General features: G+C 36.0%; 1 protein-coding gene across 23 annotated transcripts in view; it reads left to right on the top strand.

Moving 5' to 3' along the window:
• The window catches only part of RIMS1 (regulating synaptic membrane exocytosis 1), a 699,885-nt gene that overhangs the window by 284,311 nt on the left and 392,982 nt on the right, over window positions 1–22,592 (top strand). For all 23 annotated transcript variants that reach the window (XM_078155292.1, XM_078155286.1, XM_078155284.1 and 20 more), the window contains one exon: window positions 1,571–1,582. In XM_078155292.1, coding sequence (XP_078011418.1) covers window positions 1,571–1,582 — 12 coding nt within the window. The remainder of the gene's footprint in view (window positions 1–1,570; window positions 1,583–22,592) is intronic.

Here is a 22,592-nt window from a genome sequence, read left to right as displayed (position 1 = left end):
AATGATGCTGTATAGAGTTTTATATAAGATAATATAAACAAGAAGTAGAAGTGCCTTTGTGATTAGCAGCTTAACTTTTATCATCCCATTAAAGAAAAATTGATAATGTCTTAAGTTTTTCTGAGCTTGAATTATTTAGACACCTATGGATATAAGAATGTATACTGAATGAAGTCTATCACCTATTGCTATTGTGATTGGGCTACAATTTTGTACTTTTTGTCCTCTCTGATGGAACCCAAGTTCCTTATCAGTTCTAATTGACATTTCACTTTAACACCCATGCATTTGTAAACATAATCCTATGAAAAACTAGTAATACCACTAACGGAAAAATCTTAGGCAAAAATTCCAAAAAGTAGCCTATATATTTTGAAGGCATTTTAATAGTGTACTACATTTTATTCCCTGCAGGTGATGGCCATAGAATTAGTCACAAGGGGGAAAAAACTACTTTGACATTGAAATACATTTTAAATGTAAGATGCTACTATGTAAAAACTATCAAGATGGTAGCATTCCTAGAGGATCTTTTGGCCTTCCTCTTTTAGACTGTCTTCTTTTTAGAGAATCCTTCATGTTATCTTTTTTAGTTATCAATACTGCACTAAAAATAACATAAAAGTTCTATATAATATTGATTTTGTAAAAGAACATAAATAAGACAAAAAAAGAACCTTCAGCTGTTGTGCCTCAGTATTATGGCAGATGGCATATTTTGTCTGAGAGATAAGAACAAGAGACAAAACTCTTCCCAACAGAAACTAGACCATTTTGAGAGGCGTCAAGTAAGGTAAATATGGGGAAAATTCTCCTAGATGAGACCACAAAGATCCTATGATTATCTAAGGTGGGACAGCAACAAGCCCACAACAATGAGATTAACCATTAAATATGAAAGTTCTTAGGGACAGCTTAGATTTTTAAAAAAAGTAGACATAAAGGAAATATAGCAAAAGAAACATTTGCTCTTCAGAGATGTCCTGAGGCTCAAGAAAGTCAGCCCTTCAAGGCTCAGCTGACCGTGAAAACTGTGTTTTGATTTTTTTGGAGGCATCAGCAGGGGGAAAAGGTTAAGAACAGGAAAACAAATCTACGTATTTGTTCTTGTGTTTAAGCCTACCCTACCTTATTTCATTCTAGAGTTGATTTAAATTGTCAAATGATCATCTTTGCAACTGCATATGTTATGGGAAAATAGTTAATTGAAGAAATATTTTTATGCCACACCCTGATGGATTCTAGTCCTTATAAAATTTTCTGGGGTAATCACAGTATTGAGATGGCTAATATTTCTCTTTTCTGGTCTTTATTACTTTGTTTTGCTAATGTTTCTCATTTAGACTTTTCCTAGTTGAAATGTATGTCTTTTTTTTTCCTATGCATGAATAATGAACTTTTTTTATTTAGGAATTATGCTTTTGCTTTTAAAAATTTTATGTTTTAACTTCATAGAGACACTTGATATAATTGCCTTTAAAAAAACCTTATGTATTAATATGTGCTTCCTTTTCTTTTTCTCTTCTTCTTCTTTTCTCTTTACCCTGCTTCCTTGGATGCTTGCCCAAAGGAGGACAAAGTGGTTAGAATCCATGCTTTCTTTTCTATCATTTATTATTATAATGTTGTTAAACTTTATTCAATAAATGTTCAGCATATTGACGTTAGCCACTGTATTTCATAAAGTAATTCAGCGCTAAAAAAGAGCTCCTTCCTCCTTCTTGTGCTCCTCAAACAATTAAGATTAACATCTAGGGGCATTAAAGGGTCTGCTATGTATGTGGGCAGTCTTTGTAATTTTAAGTCCAGGAGGGCAGTGAATTATACTATAATTTAAGTACTTATGAGCTCACTTTGGCCTCTTAGCACTCAAACTCATAAGGACTCTTCTATCTGCCTTCAGGAACAATAAATGCTAATAGGCTCTATCTTTCCCAGTACTCAGTTCCTTCTTCCCACTGCTCAAGCAAGATGCATAGGCAGGTGCCTTGCTCCTTTACTGTAGAAGGAATGCAGTGAGACTGTATCCTTAGGGCTACTGAGATAAAAGTAAATCCAGAGATCAATGTTGATTTTATCCACAGAATGGAAGCAACGAAGTTGATCTCTAGAGCCAGATTTTTATTAGCCTCTCACAGGGATTACTATCCTTCCTTACCCCCTCCCTGCCCCGGTTGCCTCTCTCTTTTCAACTAGACTCAAGAAGAGACCTCTTATCTCTTCTGGGCAACTATATATAGGGAGATCAAATGGAAACCACCAGTCTTCACTGTCCAGAGAAGGTTGTTTGGTGTCAATTTGAATTTTTTTAAAAAATGAAACAGTTTTATTTATAGCATAATAGAAGCAGATACTCTAATCTAATTATAAAGAAACCTTACCTTTCAGTTAGTTAACTTTTACAATAGAAGTAAAGTCCATACCTTCAGGCCATGACAGGCATTGGAAGAAGTCTTTGGTAGAGGATTTACCCATAATAGTTCTCTATAACGTAGTATTTTAAAGTTTATAAAGTGCTTTTTATTTTTTTCCACAACAACCTTATGAAGCAAGTAGTTAATTTGAAATTATCGAGAGCAACTTTATTGCCATTTCTTCCATTATCTCTTGCTGTTTTTCTTCCATCTTTTCCATTCAGCAGAGCTCAGCTGGAATTTCCAGGGGCTCATGAATGATCTGATGTGTGAAGAAGGCATCATGAAAATTTGACTCATTATAACTCAGCTTAATAGGTTTGGTGGAAAAATAAAGTCTGAGTAAGCTATTTTGGATATGAGTAGGGCAGAAATAACACTGAATCTAGTATAAATTTGTAGTTTTTAAATTTGATTTTAAAATGTTTGAGCATTATAATTTATTAGGGGAAAAAAATTAAGGTTGAGATTTTAGAGGTTCTCCAGAACTAAAATGATCCTTAGAAATCATCTAATACATTTTATAGATAAGAAAGCTAAAGAACAAGAGAGAAGATTAATGTGCCCAAAGTCCCTTTTCTGGCATCTATGTTTTGGGGTCTTTGATGTTACAGTTGTTCAAAGGGTGAAAAGGGCTGATCTAGCTTGTGATAGGCCTTGCAGTTTATCACATACAACATGCATTCAAGGACCTACACCCACATAAACTTTTTGAATTACTTAATCATATACACACACTACATATGTGCATATGTACACATAAATATATATACACATACATGTATATGCACACATATATCCACATATCCACATATGCAGTATATGTAATATACTATACCATGCATATATATGTAGTATAAGTAACATACTTATATATTTAGTCTCTTTATAGTGACACTTCTCATAAAGGTAAGTTAAGGAATATAACAAGTGATTGAAAATCTTAATTAGCATCTTAATTATATATGCATAATATAAATATAACAGACTAGAAAATGTTAGGATACCCTATATATACATACACACATGTATGTGTATATATATACAATTGTATACGTATATATGTATATTGTGTGTATATATATATATACATATATATATAATATAAATATATGTACTTATTTCATCTAGAACTGTGATTTATCAATATGGGAAGCTCCCAATGTGTAAAATCTTTTTACAAATACAGATCAGCAATCTGTATATAATTTAGAGAATTTTCTAGGACCCCTGAGAAGATAAGTGGTTTGCTCATGATTATGTAACTAGTATGTACATAGAAATTATTTAAACCTAGATGTTCTGGAGTCCATCATCAGTCCTTTATTATGTAATGCCACTGATTACCAATAATAAAAAAAATAGTAATAGCTTTCATATAATACTTCAAGGTTTGCAAAATACTTTATAATGTTATAAACGTTAACTCCTTTTATCCTCACCACAATCTGGTAGATAGGTGTTGTTATTACCCTCATTTTACAAATAAGGAAACTGAGGCAGACAATAGCTCAATGACTTGTCCCAAGGGTCACATAGCTAGTAAGTTTCTGAGACTGTATTTGAACTTAGCTTTTCCTGATTTCAGGTCCAGCACTTAATCCACTGTGCCATATAGCTTCCTCTGTACATACAGATGTATTCAATAAACATTTTTGTCTTTTACTGGGGTCTCCTTTATAGGAGGTGCTGCTCTTGTAGTGACATCACTCGTGATCAAAACTCGTAGCTAATTTAACAGGCTTTCATCTAAGCTAAAAACTTTCCACCAGAATAAGACAAAATTTCTTTTAGACAGTTTTAGGAAGGTAAGTATGTTATTGTGACCCCAAAATACTTAAAAGGCCTAGATTGGTCTAAAGTTTAAGAAAAAAAAAAGACAATGAACTTTGAAAATGCAACAACATTTCAAATAATTTTATATTTATTAGTATCTATTCATTCAGCATTTTGTTTTAAAGTTCATAGTAATCTCTTATTAGTTATTCTTAATAACAGAATACTTCAACCTAATATTCTAATTTTTTACTTCAAGGAAACTGGAACCAGGTTGCCCTGGCCCAAGGCAATCATTCATTGGCAAATACAGCATCAGAATAAAGTACTGGACAACACACCTATACTTTTCTTATTTCTCTGAGTTGTACTTTTTTTTTCTTTAAATTTATAAATTGTAGTTTTCTGCAAGGAGGATGTGGTCAGGCAGGATAAGCTGAGGAAAAAAAAGGACCAATATTTCTCTCATTAACAGTCTCCACCCTTCCAGAGTGCTATAAAATAATGAAGCAACTAGGTGGCCCAGTGGATACAGCACTGGGCCTGGAGTCAGGAAGACCAGTGTTCAAATCCAGTGTTGGATACTTATTAGATGTGGGACTGGGAAAGTCACAAAACAAACAAAACCACTTTCTGTTTGCCTCAGTTTCCTCAGCTGTAAAATGGGATTAATGACTTACCTCACAGGGTTTTTGTGAATATTTATAGTACTTAGCACAGTGCCTGGTACAGAGTAGGCACTACATAAATGCTTATTCCCTCTTTTCCCCTAATGAATTGTAAGTAGCACACCCAAACCACAAAACGTACCAGTATGTATATCAGGAGGACATAAACAGCATAAGGAAAGGATCCTTCAGTCACAGACCTTGGGTTCAAATCCTATTTTTGTCATTTACTTACTCTGGCAAGTTATTCCTGTTGTTCCTTTGGGTCTGTTAGTGAACTAAATGGACTTAAAGATTTTTTTCAGGTTCTAATTCCTATTATCCTAAGGATAACTAATGCTATAATATATTTTTAAATTTAGTATTTCAAGGGTATTTTCCCAATTTTTATGCCTGAAGAAAAGTAATGGATTATGTAAAAAATTTAGGTTTACCTAAAAACAATACTAAGAATAGCATTAAAGATAGTGTTTCCTTCAAGGAAATGGGTGGCATTTTAAAAAATGCATTACCTGTGTGATGTTTTCTTCCTAAGATAATTTAACACGGAAATTCTATACATCTTTTTAGTGAGGACAAGATAAAATTTCTTCCTGCTTTATCAGTTGCATTCTTTGGAAAACCTTCCATGCCTCCTAGGGTGGGGTGCCAGGGAAGGTGTTCTCTCATGAAATACCAAATTAGCACATATTAGCTACCCATATCCTCTCCCATCTGGGTGGCAGATAGCAGAATTTGGGCAGTTCACTTGCTAACTTTTGTAGTTACTGGGCCAGCTGAGTTGAACATTCCAAATTCATTTCCCTTTAGAATTGACTATAAATGCTGATTAGTATTGTTTAGGGGAGAATGCAGCTTATAAATAGAGCCACTGAAAATGTGCTTTATTGCATTTCCAGTTTGGCTTTATTTCCAAAACAAGGAGTAGAGTTTTCCATATTCTAAGACTAGTTTACTTTAAGAAGCTACATCCCTCAGGAAAATAATAGCCAACTAGTTTTTCATTATGCTTCACGTCTGGTGAAGCTGAGCATGCCTATCTCTTAAGAGTCACATGATATTATTTCTGTTATTTGCAGGAAAAATATTTGTATTTCACTATGTCAGCATGTTTATTAATTAGGAGCTACATTTACAAAATCATGATTCTTTAAACTGGCCCATCAAAACTTTCCCCTGGCTATTTCATCCTTATAAATCATATTTTGTGACATGTTTATATAGCAAAATATATTCTTGGAAGGAAAATGAATTACAAAAGGGTTGGGGGAAGAGGAAGGAGTTGGTAATTTCCTCAATCAAAGGCGGTATTAATTGTTTGGGAATGAGTGGCCAAGTGAATAATACCAGAAATATCAAATTCTTCCTCATCTCTATCCCAATTCTCTCTTAACCTCCCCACTAATGGCTTCAGTATTCTCTTGTCATGGGAGTTGCTAGAGGCATAGAGGCAATGGACAGATAGCTTTTAAATGATTTGCATAATTGCATTAAATATTTATTTCTCATTATGTAGAAGCTGCTCATAGTGAGCCATATTTAGGCCATGCTCCGGCAAAAAGTATGATCCTAATTTAAATTTTTCATTTTTGAAAAGATGATAGTATGGTTTTTTAGGCCCTTTCTCACCACCTCTATTTTCAGATACTTTGATAGATATGCTGTGTAGGAAGTCTCCTTAAAATATTTTCTCAAAGGGATGCCTAATATAGAAAAGCACATAGATAAAGTATATAGACTAGGAAATGAGGATATCATTCAAGATAAGAACTTCCACTAGATTTTTTTTTCTAGTTGATTGAATATCACTAGGTGTTTCTTTAGAGCTTACTCTTTATTCTAGTGAAGTCTGAACTATCAGCTTGAAAAGAGCTTCCACATTTGACTAGTTAAAAGACCATGAAATCTATATCCTTAATCTATTTGGGGAATCACCACCCTGTGTGTTAATGAGTGGAGAATTTGTATCAACTATATTTGACACTCCTATGTGTATTGGGCAGATATTATAATTTTGATGTTCCTGATGACTTTGGTCTTCATGTCCCAATTCTGTGATTCAGGGAACTCCTAATGAGCAAACTCCCTCTCCCAAAGTAGATCTAGAAGTATTCTGCAACTTGTAGATTTGTAGTCCTCCCTTAGGGGCAATGAGAGGTTAAGTGATTTGTATGGTGTCCCACGGAGGCCTAGGAAGTTTAGATGACTTTCCTAAGGTCATCCAGATAACAAGTATCTGACAGGATTCTGATGTTATATAGAAAAGCAACAAATACTGAAATTGAGGGGCAAAGTCTGATTATTGTAGGCAGAGCTCTATTGTTCTAATGGATTCTAGCTAATGTCCTATTGGAAAAAAAAATTAAATAATGGTATTGGTCACAGGAGGCAGACAGACTGGAACTGGGAAGAGTGAGGTCTGGATGAACTTTGCACTTGTCTGACTGGGAGTAGGCTGCCATTATATTTAATAGTCAGGCAGGGAGCTAAGTCCTGAATCCTCAAGGAGGACCGTGAACTACATCTTCAGGTACAAAATGAGTAGGACATAAATACTATTTCATAATATATGTCACCGCATTTGCAGCTAGCTTCTTCCTCTCTAAGACTTCTATCTAGTGTGTGTGTGTGTGTGTGTGTGTGTGTGTGTGTGTGTGTGTGTGTATGTGTGTGTATATATGTATATATATATTTCTGGGACATCTAGTTATGTTTTTTCCTCCATCAGAATGTAAGTTGCTTGAGGGTAGGGATTGCTTTTTTTTCCTTTCTTTGTATCGTTAGAACTTAGCATGGTGCCCAGCAATTAAATAAGTGCTTAATAAGTACTTATTAGTTGGTTCTTTGATTGAATGGTTCCTCACAATATCCCCTATGACAGACATAAGACAAAGATTATTATTCCCATTTTATATATGCAAAAAACCCCTAAAATTCATTGCATTTAAGTGAGTTGCCCGAGAAATACAACATGTGGTGGTAGACCAAGAGTCAACAGAACTGGCTTTAAGTTCCACCACTGATACTTGCTAGCTGTGCTCATAGACACGTCATTTAACTTCCAAGAATTTGAGATTCCTTGTATGTAAAATGAACATAATAAAACTTGCACTCTGACCTCAGGTTGGTGGTGGGAAGAGTGCCTTGCAACCTTTGAAACATCCTGTCCATGTGAAATGGTTTAATTCTTGCCCATGGTCACACAGCTAATGAACTGAGGAGAGAAGAATTGAATTCAAATCTCCTGATTCTAAAATAGAAGTAAAAAGGGAGGCAGATTGAAACCAAGGAATGCCAGCAAAGGAAAAGGGAATTAGCAAGCACAAGGTTTGAACCTGAAGGAAGTATCTTGAGAGGATTCAAACCAGAGCTTTCTTGTGGAGGCTTTTATATGGCCTCTGTGAGGGGAAGTATTATGAATGCACAGTTGATATCTCTTCTGACACAGAAAAATAGGCATTTGACTAGGGTAAAGGCAAGGAAGTGTACTCCACGTTAGTTGTCCCTTCCCCCCTCCAACACCCACAAAAGAACACAAGGACACAGAAGGGAGCTGCCAAATGTAGAAGCAGGGTGGAAGTACAGATGTCCAAGCTCAGAACAGAGGAATCTGTGGTAGTCCACAGCTGGGATAGATTCACATCAGGTCATACTTCTCCACATGAATGCAGTAGTGACAAGCCTGTGCTCTAACAGGCTGCTGGCCTCTGGTGTGGGGTGGGTTATTGTAAAATGGAAACATGATTGGGGTACATAATTACATGGCCCCAGGACTGTGTGACCCAAGAGACCTACCTCCTCATCCACAGCATTGAGGCACTGTTCTTTTTTTCCAATCTTGCAAATTGGTGAGACACAATTCAACAAAATTCAAGTAGCCATTTATCAAGAGCCTACTGTGGGCCAGGTATTGTAGGTTTATGGCTACAACTCATTGTCCTAATGTGAATTAATCCAGGAAAAATCTCCCAAATGATTTATTTTCCCTCTTGACTATGCATATGTGTTACAAGAGCTTTTTTTTTTAATTTCTTTTTTGAATGATGGCTGTAGGGGCTTTAGGGTAGCAAAAACAAAACAAAATAATGATTACAAATATATTCCCTGTGTCTATACACCTCTTCATGTATGTTCCTTATATGCCCACTTTTCCCATTGATACTATATGTATTTGTGGGAGAGTTTGTGGGAGAGCACTAAGTTTATGGAGGAAATGTTTTCTTTCAACTTTTAATTAAATTCCTTTGCTTTCAACTTAAAAAAAACCTCTAAATGAAATTTAGCTGTAAATTGTTTCTAGTTTGTCCCAAATGTAGGTGACAAGGCACTCAAATCATGAACAAGTACTTGATATACAATTTGGCATCTAGCATGCCACACCCTTTATTTCACCCCACAGAAACTATACCAGATGCTAAAGACTCATGGTCACTCATGAATAAATGCATAAACATAAAGCACTCAAATAAGCTAATGGCTCCCTCAGAAGGGAGATAAACTTAGGGTTGCTGTCCTGCCAACGTTTAGTTATTGTGGTGTCCCTTTTTCCACAGACCTTCACTATGTGGTTGAAACTCCTCTGTTAAGGTAAAACATGCCTTAAAGCACATGTACTTCATGTACACCATTATTGAAGAATAAGCAAACTCTTTCTCATTAAACCAAGGTTATCTTTGTTCTTCAAGTAGAATGCTGTGCAGGAGCCATGGAATCATCATCGTCTCCTCCTCCTCCTCCTTTTTCTTCTTCTTCTTCTCCTCCTTTTTCTACTCCTCCTTCTCCTTCTTCTTCTTCTTTTTCTTCTTCTTCTTCTTCTTCTTCTTCTTTTTCTTCTTCTTCTTCTTCTTCTTCTTCTTCCTCTTCTTCTTCTTCTTCTTCTTCTTCTCCTCCTTTGAAATTTTCTTGTTCTAGAAGGTCTAGTGTTTAAATCTTAAATTCAGGAACTCTTGAACCTCAGTATACTCATGACCAACTCCATAGTTTGGTGCTACTCAGAAACAAAACAAGAGAACTTCCTCTTTTATTAAAGGCTAGAATATCATCCAGAGATTTCCTATCCCTCCCCTTTCCTCTACACAAGAAGTTGGAATTCAGTAGCAATGTCATTGAATCCCCTTTTCTAGTTTCATAAAGCACTCTCCCACAGCCATGTATTTCTATTATAAGTTAGAGGCAGGATGGAAGAGAGGAAAGATAAATTCCATCTCTACATGTTTCACTATAGAAGAAATTTCAAGGTAAAGGGTGAAGATATGTCTCTAGATTAGATGTCTAACTTCTTTTATATACCAAGAAGAGGCGTGACCCAGTAGTGAATGTAGAAGAGAGAAAATTCTAAGCATGGGGGACGGCCAGAGAGAATGTCTGGAGCCAAGGGATGGATTGTCTTCTTTGTGAAACAGACAGGAACCCAGTGTCACTATGTGGGGAAGTAAGGTATAAAAAGACTGAAAAGGTAGGATGGGGGCAAGGTTATGAAAGACTTTGAATGCTAAGTGGAGCATTTTCTATTTTCTCTTATGAGCAATAGGAAGCCACTAGAGTTTACTGAGTACTGGGGTGACATTACTTTAGTAGTTGAAGGGAGGATGAGTTGGAATGGGGAGAGACTTGAGGCAGTCAGACTCAACAGCTGGCTATTATGATAATCAACGTGTCAGGTGATGAAGGCCTGCTGTAGAATGGTGGAGGTTTCAGAGGAGGGAGCAGAAAGTATTTGAGAGAAGCTGCAAAGGTAAAATTGATAGGCCATGGCAAAAGCTTGGATATAGGAATTGGGAGATAGTGAAGAGTCCAGGATGGCTCCTAGGTTGTGAGCCTGAGGGACTAGGAGAATGGTGATACCCTCTACAATAATAGGGAAGGTAGAAAGGGCAGGTGAGTATTTGCATGAAAGATAAATGAGCTCTATTTTGGACATACTGATTTTAATATGTCTACTGGACATCCAGTTCAAGATGTCTGAAAGGCAGTTGGAGATGCAAAATTCAAGGTCAGCAAAGAGAATGAAGTAGGAAAGGTAGGTTTGAGAATCATCAGCATAGAGATGGTTATTAAATCCATGGGAGCTGATTAAAACCAAATGTATTTATGTATTTTGGGAAATTCCACTTATTTTACCTCAAAATGGTTTTAACAAAGTGAGAATTGATAAAATAAAACCTTTTTACTATAAAGCAATAAATCAAACAAAAACACATTTATTAAGCACTTGTTTATTCCAGCCACTGTGCTAGGTACTGACAATACAAAGACAGAAAAGGAAACAGTTACTGCTCAAGGCCTTTCTTACCATCAGTCATGCCTCCAGGCCCTTCAGTATCCTGGCACTGTCAAATTAATGGCTTAACTAACTAAAATATCTCTGGGCCTTGCCATCTGCCACACTGCCACGCTTTGGACTTTTAGTATTTTCTATCTGTCATGTTGCTGAATTTTCTACTATGTGTTGTTTACCTCAATTACAATGTGTTCCCTTATAGCCAAGACAGTCTCACTCTATTTGTGGTTAATAAATACTTTTTCATTCATTCAGCTAACATTCTATATCCCCACATGTGACAACCCAAATACTTGGGATGGGTATGTTGGGAAAATGAATACCTGCATTGTTAAATTTGTTTGGAATATTGGTTCATTGGTGTGGTCACATAGGTGCAATTCCATCCAAGGTGTTTGAATTAGCTTAGGGTGCAATATATGAGTGAACCACCAGGTAGCACTCTTCACAAATTTTTCCTGGGGTATGTCACTTAAGATTACTGGCTAGATACCTTCTTGCTGTCTGAGAGTCTCAACAACATTGGGCACCTTTCCCCAACAGACATTTGCTCTGGGGTTCCAATCTAGTCTAGGAGATGAATTTTTTTTGAGATGAAATTTTGATGAGATACTATGTTGTGAAATTATTCTGATCTTTTTTTTTTAAACCTTTCTCTGGTCCTTTGCCTCAGTGCACATATCTAGACACAGTATTTTGCAATCATATATCTTCACATACTAATTTAAAAGACAAAATTAATTCTACCGTGTCCTATCTGCTTCTTACCAGCTCTTTGGTGTGGACAGAAACTTCCTGAGTTACCATTAGTACCACTGTTGCCTGTCTTTTGATCCCCAAACATTGGCACCCCTTTCTGGAAGTCTGAATTAAAAATAATCTGAAGTAAAAAGAGAGAAAAGAAGAAAGGAGTGAAAGGGGAAAATAATGATAATGCTTCATGGCTTCCATAAGTTTCACCAAAAATCCAAAGTTGTCAGGGACAGGCAAACATTTTCCCATTCTCCTCAGGACTTTAGAATTTGCTCTTCCATTTTCCCTTTGAATTGTTTCCTTGGGTACAGAGGATCTCCACAAATACAAGAAGCTGAAGTGGAATCCCTTGGGCAATGCATACAAACATCTGGACGGTATTGTTGCCTTTAATAAAACAGATAGGTACCTCCTCAGTAAATTAGTCTTTTGACCTGGGATGCTAAGTCTCTCTCTGTCTCATTCAGATTTATAAACTATTAGAGCTAGAAGATACCTTTGAGAGTTCACACATTTAAATCTGAAGTGGACCTCACAATTTAATCTAATCCTGTCATTATATGAATGAAGGATATGAGACCCAGAGAAATGAAGTGACTTGCTGAAGGTCGCCCAACAAGTTAATTACAAAGCTGACACTAGAACTTCCATCATCAGACTCCCAGTTCAATGCTTTCCTCTAAAGCAGTTGTTTTTAACATTTTCTTTTTATGTGTCAGGGACGCTTTTGGCACACTGGTGAAACTGATGAGTTTCTCAGGCACAGTAATACTTTTAAATGCATAAAATAAAATACATAGGATTACAAAGGAAACCAATTGATTGAAATACAGTTATAAAAAAGAAGTTCATGCACCCCAGGTTAAGAACCCCTACTCTAATGTCTATTTGAAGATTATAGATTTTTAGAACAATCTGCTTCTTGGAGACTTGAATAAAATATCTTCTGATTAGATACTGAAAGGAGTGATTATTCCTATCTAATTAAGCATTAAATTTTTGATCTTATGCACAATTGTACTTGCATATCTGTTACTATTTTTTGAAAGAGTTTGCAGTTTTGCCATTTGCTTTTTAAAATTTTTTTAATGTGAAATATTAGATATAAGAGCTTAAGGAAGTGTCACACTGGGTCAAATCATGTCCAGCCTAGTATGTTTAACAATGGAACCAAGAAGCATCCTGTGGAATAATGTGTTAGTTGGTCCTGGAGACATCATTCTTAAAGATTTGTAATGTGTGCTGAATGCCCTTCAGCCCCTCTTTAAAATTCCACCATGCATCTATCATTCATGAATATAGATAATCTCCTCTTAAATCAACCTATATTTTAGGTCTACCCAATCACTCTGGGTCACATGTTTGGTATGCCACATTTCTCTTCTGGGCAGAGAAATATTTGTCCCCTGGTTACATACTTAAATTTTCAAGGCATGCTCAGTATTTCTAGTACTGAGCTAACTTTACTAGTTCTCCACCCAGAGACAGCTCAACTGGAAGCCTGAAACTCTACAATTAGTGATCCATTTAAGATAGGTTAGCATTTCCTTCTCCTTTCAAACTGGAAGACACATGGAAGAGGAATTTAAATTAAACTCAACAAACACTTATTAAGTTCCTACTATGTGTAAAGCCCTGCATTAAGCAAGGAACTTTCAACCAAAAGAACTTAAAAAGCTCTTAATGTCTTAAGTGAGGAAAAGATTATCAAATTACTTTCCACTCTTGTAGGAGACACTGGGGTGATATGAAGACAATTCAATCAACTAATAAGCATTTAAATGCCTACTGCTTATCAGGCACTGTGTTAGGCACTGGGAAGATGAGGGCATCAATAAAACAGTCCTTGTCCTCGTACAATTTACGTTCCTTTTGGGGAGATAGCATGTACTAGTAAAAGTATTCTCTCTCTCTCTCTCTGTATATACATATATACACATAATGAGTATATAATATACAAGTAATACATATATGTTTTATAGATAAATATATAGAATATACAATGTATACACAATAAAATATATATTATATATTTGTGTACAAATATATAATATATACCAATATATACCTGTGCATAAATATTTTATATGTTCTATGTATATAATTTTATATATGCATATAAATACACATCTATCTATCTGTCTGTCTATCTATTTATCCAGGGTGATTAGGGGTTTCAAGGAAGTCACTTAGCTGAAGGGATCAGCAAAAGCTTCATGTAGAAGTACTTGAGCTGAAGTTGAGGGAAACTAGATTCTCTCCCAGGCAGAGGTGAAGAGAAAGCATTCTAGGTGGAATTGGGGCAGGGGGAAGGCAGCCTGTGCAAAATTCCTGGGATGGGATATGGAGTGTCACGTTGAGGAAAATCAAGAAGGCTAGTTTGGCTGGACCATAATGTATGGAGGAAAATAATATACAATAAGGTGGCAAGGGAGTTGACTCCATGTTGTGGAAGGCAAATGGAGGAGTTTGTGTCTGGTCCTAGTGGTATAGGAAGCCACTTGAGTTTATTGATGGGATGAGTGATATGATCACACCTAAACTTTAGAAAAAGCACTTTGGCAGCTGTGCATAGATGAGATTGCAAAATGAAAAGATTTGAGGTGAGGATACTAATTAGGAGGCTACTACAGTAATAAAGATAGGTAGGTGATACAGTGAATAAGAATAATAGACTTGTCAGGAAGATCTAAGTTCAAACCCTCCATCAGACACTTACTAGATGTGTGACCCTGGGCAAGTCACTTAATTACTCTTAGTCTTGGCTTCCCCATCTTGACCTTCCTTTGACCTCTTGCTTTCCATCTCTTGCTGAACTTGTAACCTGGGGGAAAGTGGTAAGGGGCCAGGCTAGGCTGACTTACACCTGTGTCAGCATAAGACAATGTCAACTCCTATTGCCAGACTGATCTCCCAACCAGGATTTGAAAAATCTCTGGTGCAAAGAGAAGTAACCTTCTCTTTGACCTCAAGCCTTCCATCTTCCACTCTGCTTGAGGAAAGAAGAAAAGGAAAGTAAACAGATTGGGGTATCCTTCTCCTAACTCCCTTCCTGCCTAATCTTTAGCCTTCAGTGGCAAGAGGAATATTGGGACCTCCCAACTGATGATCTGACCATGTGACAGCCATCTCATGCTATACTTTTCTATAGCCCTATTTCAATCTCCAATCTCTTTTGTAAAGAGGAGTGATACCTTCCCTTCAATGATGGACATTCTCATAACTTTTCGTACCCTACACATCTCAGTGATTCTGAATCCCTGTAAATTATCATCCAAACTCCAATCCCCTTCCCCCACCATCCAATTCCTTATTCACATCCCTGTTAATCTTCCCACCCCAAAGTTCCTACCAAATACTACCCTCCCCTTCCACTGCACCCAGTGGGATGCCTGTTCCGTAGGCAACAAATTTCACTTCATTCTAAAAATTTGCCGTTTTCACTCTTCTGTCTCTTAGCTATTACTGAAACCTCACTCCCCCTTGATGACACAGCCTCTGTGGCTACCCTTTCCAGTACTTCCTGCAACTTCATTCATTTCTCCCAACTCACTGGTTGAGATGGGAAAATCACAATTCTCCCTGCTCCCTATTGTCATTTTCATTTTCTCTCTTTTTGCCTTCATCAAATGATAACCTTTCCTCCTCCTTTGAGGTTCATGCTATTCATCCTTACCATTCAATCAAAATCCTTGTAGCCCCTTCCCTCCCACAATGAGTCCAATACATGGCTCCATGTCTCTCAACTCCTACCTTCATACTGGGGGACTTCAATCTACATATTGATTCCTCTCCAAATACGCTAACCATTCAGTGCCTCAACCCATTCACTTCTCATGAGCTACTTCCCCTTCTCACCTCAGCCACATATAAATCCCTTTATTTTGCCATCACCCACAAATGTACCACTTTTATGTTCAAGAAATTACAAATTCCCTTATTTGATCATAACTCCTTGGCTTTTCCCCCTCACCCTCTGTATTCCTTTACCAAACCCTACTCTTCATGTGCATTGTGACTTTCAAACCCTTGACCCTTATATTATCTCGCTGTCCATCACCTGTGCACTAGCCACCATCTCTTCTTTTCCCCATCTTAAACCTTTGATGAACCAGTTCAACTGTACATTGTCTTCTCTTGAATCATTTATCCCCTTATAATCTCTTGGCATTCTGCCAAACCTTAGCCTTTGATCACTATACCTTCACTACTACAAACACATTGCTGAGCAAAAGTGGAAAAAAATCATGTAACCACTCTGACTGGTTCCACTACAAATTTATTTATGCTACGTAACCTCAATTGGGCCCTCATTTCTGGTAGGAAATCCTACTTTACCTCCTTTATCAACTCACTATCCCACTTTCCACAGCAGCACTTCCAAATCTTTTCATCCTTCCTCAAACCTTGGCTTGCTCTCCTTCTATCCTTTCAGCTGAGAGTATTACCTCATATTTAATAGGAAAAAATTGAGATCATTCACTATGAACACTCTTCTCTCCCCCTCTTTATCTTATACCACTCATATGCCTTTTTTTCTTTAGAACCTCCTTCAGTCTATCTCACATTGTCCAGTCATTTTTCAGTTGTGTCTGACTCTTCATGACCCCATTTGCTGTTTTCTTGGCAGAGATACTGGAGTGGTTTGCCATTTTCTTCTCCAGATCATTTTATAGATGAGGAAACTGAGGCATACTGGGTTAAGTGATTTGGCCAGGGTCACACAGCTAGCAAATGTCTGAGTCCAGATTTGAACTCATGAAGAGGAATATTTCTGACTGCAGCCCCAGCATTCTATCCACTGCACCACCTAGCTGCCCTATCCCCACTCTATCACTTATTTTCAATCTTTCCTCATTTACTGGTTTCTTCCTTACTTCCTACAAATATGCCCATGTTTTCCCAAAACTCAAAAAACCTTCACTTCAACCTTCAATTCCCACTATCAACCTATATCTTCTTTAGCCACACTCTTTGTGGCTCACCTCCTTGAAAAGGGCATTTACAATAGGTCCCTCCATTTTCTCCACTGTCACTCACTTTCATAATTTCTTACCATCCCAATTCCTTAGACTCATTCATTTCTAACTTCCCCCCCACTATTTCCCTTATATTTTATCAATTTTATTATTTCTCCAAATTAAATTTGTTAGTTTTTCAAGTTATATAAAACATACTTTTGAAATCATTTAGTTGGCATAGTATTAAAACTATAAATTAACTTTACAGTATTGCCATTTTTGTTATATTGAGATTGTCCAGACATAAGCACTGAGTATTTCTTCAGCTAGGAAAGTTATTCTTTGTTTCTTTCAGCAGCACTTTGCAACTGAATCTTTGCATGCATTTTATATTCTTTGCTTGATTGATCTCAAATATTGTGTGCATTTTAGAATCATTTTGAATGGAATTTCTATTTCTATTATTTCCCCTTGGAATTTGTCTTTATTATACAGAAATATTGATTTTTATGGGTCTATTTTATAACCTGCAACTTTCTTGAAGCTATTAGCTATCTCAATTAGTAGCTTTGCTGAACACACAGGGTATTCTAAGTGACCTACTGTACCATCAGAAAATAGGGAGAGTTCTACTTCCTCTTTACCTATCTTTCCTCCTTAACTTCTTTGTTTTGTCTTATTGCCATCACTGGCATTTCAAAAAATGTATTAATTGGCATCATGTCATTATTTATTCTACATATACTTACATATGTCTCCATCATCTCCCCTATGAGAATGTTAGCTTATTCTCTATAGTCTCACTGAAAGCATATTGTTGCAACTTCAGTCATACTCAGGATGATGAAATAATAATAATGAATGTGATTTTCCCACAAATAGAGGAATTGGAGGGGAAGGTGGATGACTGTTTTTCAAGGATATTGATATTGATATTCAAGGTCTTCAGTTTTTGTGTTGGATTGAACTAGAAATCCTCTTGCATAACTCCTTCACAAAATTTAAATTTATTTTATAACTATATTTTGATTGTTTTTTGTAACCTCATGTATTTTACTTTATGTATCTAAAACATTATTCTGAAAAGGGTCCATAGTCTCCAGAAGACTGCAAAATGTATCCACACACACACACACACACACACACACACACACACACACACAAAGATTAAGAGCCTTTACTCTAAGATCTCTTCCAATACTAAGATTTTATGGATTATTATGGTATGAGAAGCAGTTGTAATGCTTCTGATGGTGACCACTCTCTTCATGTTTTTCCAACATTTCTCACTGGGGCCTATCTCTATTCCTGTCTCATTAGCAATGACCACAGAATTCAACTTTCTAAAACTCACACACTTTTAAAACTTTTAAAGGCATTTGCAAAACCTTTCCACATACAATCAGATTACCTTCATACTATACCACTTAAAAAGATAATTCTCTGGTGAGAAAAATGTCTTCACCTGTGCTAAGCCATTGATATAGCCTTGAGCACCCTTCATGGCAGTATGAATTCTTGTCATGTCCCAGTGACTGTCTTTATAAAGCAGACTTCCAACTCTCTTGCTCTAGGGGTTCCCCTGAACCCCTCCAAATTGTGAAGAATAATGGGTTGATCATATTTCCAGAGAGCATCAACTAGGAGTTGTATAGTTTATGTTAATTCAGAAATTTCCAGTCCAGAATTTGATTCTCAGGTTTGGCAAGAGAAACAGAAGGGTGCTAAAAAATACAGTGTTCTTCCTGTTTAAGAAATTACATGCATTACTAATTAGTCAAGGAAATTAAAGTACTAAAATATTTGTCTTTGTGTACTGAGCTTACATGATCTAATATATGTTTCACCAATATGATCTAAACCCTGAGGAATAGGAGGTTTTCGCAGGAATTGCTGAAAGGTAGTGCTAAGTAATGCAGGCTAATTAGGTCAAGTTCCCTCACCCAGAGAACAATGGGAGAAATTCTGTTAGAGATAATTAGAGTGACTGATAACCACAGGGTTATCTTCTAAGGCTAATAGAATTCTAAAACCCCTTGTTTCAATATAGCTAAGATTGGTTAGCTTTTAAGAAGCTCCAGCTACTTTTGTCAAGACAGCAAGTATTTATTAAGAAAGGAAATAAGCATTTATTAAGCAACTATTATGTGTCACTTGCTTTATAATTATTATTTCATTTGATCTTCACAACAATTCTGTGAGGTAGGTGCTATTATTATCTCCGTTTTTCAGTTAAGGAAACTGAAGCAGAAAGAAGTGACTTACCCAGGGTCACACAGCCTGGAAGTGTCTGAAGTCAGATTTAAATTCAGGTCTTCCTTACTCTAGGTCTAGTGCTCTAGCCATTACCTCATTCCTGTCTTTGTCTACTTAAGCCTAAAACCACTTATCTCCCAGCATGTGCAGGCTATCTGATAGTTGGAATATAGTCTGGCTAGAGACCATCTTTGGGAAGTAGTTCATTTGCCACTTCATTTCCCAAGGTCAGACAAATACTTATAAATGTAAGAGGGAAAATCTGTCTGAAGGGAGACCCATTAAGAATCAGTGAAATAAACCAGAGTGCATCTGTCTCCTTGTATTCTCATATGAGGGAATATGTTCCCTGGGTTTTGTGTATTATTCAATGGAGGCTGTAGTTAGATGAACTGAATATATGGTTTCTGTGTCTGTTCTTAAAATATCAAAACCCAAAGCTCATATGCACTCAACAGAAACATAAGATTTTGTTTTGTTGCTTTTGTTGAATGAATGAAGTTTTTTTAATCCTAAACCCCAATTCATAATCTATAGAAACACAGCTTTTCAGTTACATGTAATTTCTTTTGTTGAAGTGTTAAGACACTGTATTTGCTTAGAAAATGCATAGATTCTATAAAAATTATAAGCATATTTACTCTATCTATACAATTATCATCTTAAAGTTGGATACTTATATCCCAAGAATTTTCTGCTATTCATTGTATTGAATTTCCTGAGGTATTTTCTTGAGTTACACGTGATTATAGTTGTTATACAATTTATATTTGTTGTATAATCCACATGTATCAAATGATTTTTTCTAAAGTACACTGTGATAACGAAGTTATATTGGAAATTACAAAATGAGAGTCATGCAGGAATCTGCATTTAACTCAGGAATATCTACTTTAAATATAAAACTAATAACTATCTTACATGGATCAATAAATGGCTATTTAGCAGATGATGTGAATAAGCATTGAGGATGAATTCTGTCTTTGGAAACAGAATTCATCCACTAACTTATTAATTCATTCAATGTTTTTTCCTATCTCCTACATGCAAGCACTATACTGAGAAGGCTACAAAGATAAACAAAGATAAATAAGATAGCATCCTGATCTGGGGGGCTTATAGTCTAGTTAGGAGCCTAAGCAAGAATGTGTAATGAGAAGCACAAATGAAATGCAGCAGCAGCTCCTTTTAACTTATGGTTAAAGGTAACAAGAAAGGCTCCATCAAAGAAATAACAGTGATACCCAGGGATTCCTCAGTTATTCCTAGGGAATATCACATCTGCCTATTTTAAATTACTAGGAAATTCACAGAACCATGTATATCCAAAATCCTTTTCACATTTGAGTTATACTTTAAACAGGGAGAATCCAACTTAAGGGAAAATTGGAGCTAAACATAGTAGAAATATGGGTAGTTCATTGTTGCATGGAGAATATTAATACTTTCTGGGTTAGTTTTACTTTTTCTTGGAGTATTCAAAATTCAAGTTATTTAAGTTTAAATGAAGAGATCAGTGGTATGTTAACATTTTTGATTGCATATCCCTATCAGTTAAACATTCTTGAGTATATACTATTAATGTACCTGTATTAATTTGTTTATAAATTACATGCTTATACTATTGTACTAATATGTTAGATATTAAAATATAGACAAAATGGATATTTGAAAGTATAAGATAAAGTCGAAATAATATTTAAAAGTTTTAAATTTCTTAGTGGTACAAAATCCTTTTTGCTCTCACTAAAATTTTATGACTAATGATTTTTTAGTGAAAAATGTGATTGGAAATTTTCATTATTTTAGAAATGTGTATTAGTAGTAATAGGATGGATTTTAAAGTTAAAACTGTTTCTTCTTTATTTATTTAGTTAATTGATCAATGTAGCTAAAAAAACAGATTATTTTCTTTTTTTTATGATGCACGGTCCAACAATCGATTACATTTTAAATGTTTAACCACCATCAGAAGATTAAAAAATAACTAATACATGGTCAATGAACATCATAACTTTTTATCAGTCATATTTCTCCATGCAACAATGAGCTACTCATATTTCTACTATATTTAATTCCAGCTTTTAGCTTAAGTTTAATTTACCTGGTTTAAAGTATAAGTCAAATGAGAAAAGAGCTATGGATGTGATGATACAAAATTCAAAAATAATGAAATTGAATTTCAACTCAGCAGAAAGTTTTTAATATACAAGGCGTTCCAAAAGACTTAAGTGCAGTTTTGAGCTTAGCCAGGCTTGAAACTGTGCTAAGACTTTGGATGCAGTAGGTATACCTATTCCTCACTGTTCACATTGTTATACTTAATGGTTGGCATTATACCTTAATTTCCTATTCATGTCTGGATATTTTAGCTTTGCTTTTATATGAAAGGGAGAAATAGCAGAGCTAGTTTGGTTGGACCATGGAGTATAAGACACAATAAGAATAGAATACATAATAAGAATAGAAAGACAAACTGAGGCCACATTATGAAAGGCCAAATTTTAAGTTTATATTTGATTCAAGAATCAATCGTCACTGAAGTTTATTGAGTAGTAGGTGATATCGTCATAACTGAGCTTTAGGAAAATCTGAGATTTTCCTGAAAAAAAGTTTGTAGAATATATCAGATTACAGATATTGAGGTAGGAAGATATAATTAGGAGACCATTGAAAGAGTTCAGGTGAGAGGTGAAAAGGGCCTACACTAGAGTAGTGGCTATGTGAATAGAGATAAGGTGATGGATGGATGTGATACAATTAGGAATTAAAAAAAAAAAGAAGAAAAAGATTCTACAGATACTTAGATATGAAGAGTATGAGAATGAGGATTGAGTATAATGCCAAAGATTCAAACCTAAGTGACTAGAAGAATGGTGATGCCTTAGACAAAAAATAGGGAAGTTTGGAAGAGGAATGGGTTTGAGAATAAAGAATATGTAATGAGAGCTGCACTACAGGCTGAAACCCATTCATACCCTCCTCATCCTATGTGGTTGAGGACTCTACTGTATGTAATCTCAAAATAAAAGGGCACATGAGTCAAGCAGATTTCTTACTCGCTGTTCACTATCTCCTTTCATCAGCACCAACTTCCATGAGGTTATCTTGGTGTGCCTGATAGGACTGAGTATGTTGGGGGGCGGCAAGATTTTCCCAACCCTACTTACAAAGCTGTCTTGTTTGCCCTGATAATAATTAGATTGTAATTGTCTTAGAGACTATGCTAAGTAACAGAATATAAAAGGATTCACAGTAATGGGAGGTAGGAAAGCTGGGGGAATCTTGAAGGATAGTTGGTATGGGGCAGGAGCAATTATGGGTAGCTAGGTGGCTCAATAGATTAAATGCTGGGCCTGACTCATCTTCCTGAGTTCAAATCTGGCCTCAGATACTACTTTTACCACACTGGGCAAGTCACTTAACCCTGTTTGCCTGAGTTTCCTTATCTATAAAATGTGCTGGAGAAGGAAATGGCAAAGCA

This window comes from Phascolarctos cinereus, unplaced genomic scaffold (genome assembly GCF_003287225.1).
Source record: "Phascolarctos cinereus isolate Bilbo 61053 unplaced genomic scaffold, phaCin_HiC Scaffold_5;HRSCAF=322, whole genome shotgun sequence".
In the NCBI taxonomy this organism is placed as follows: Eukaryota; Metazoa; Chordata; class Mammalia; order Diprotodontia; family Phascolarctidae; genus Phascolarctos; species Phascolarctos cinereus.
Note: the sequence above shows the minus strand (reverse complement) of the source record. Positions and strands in the feature narration are given on the sequence as shown.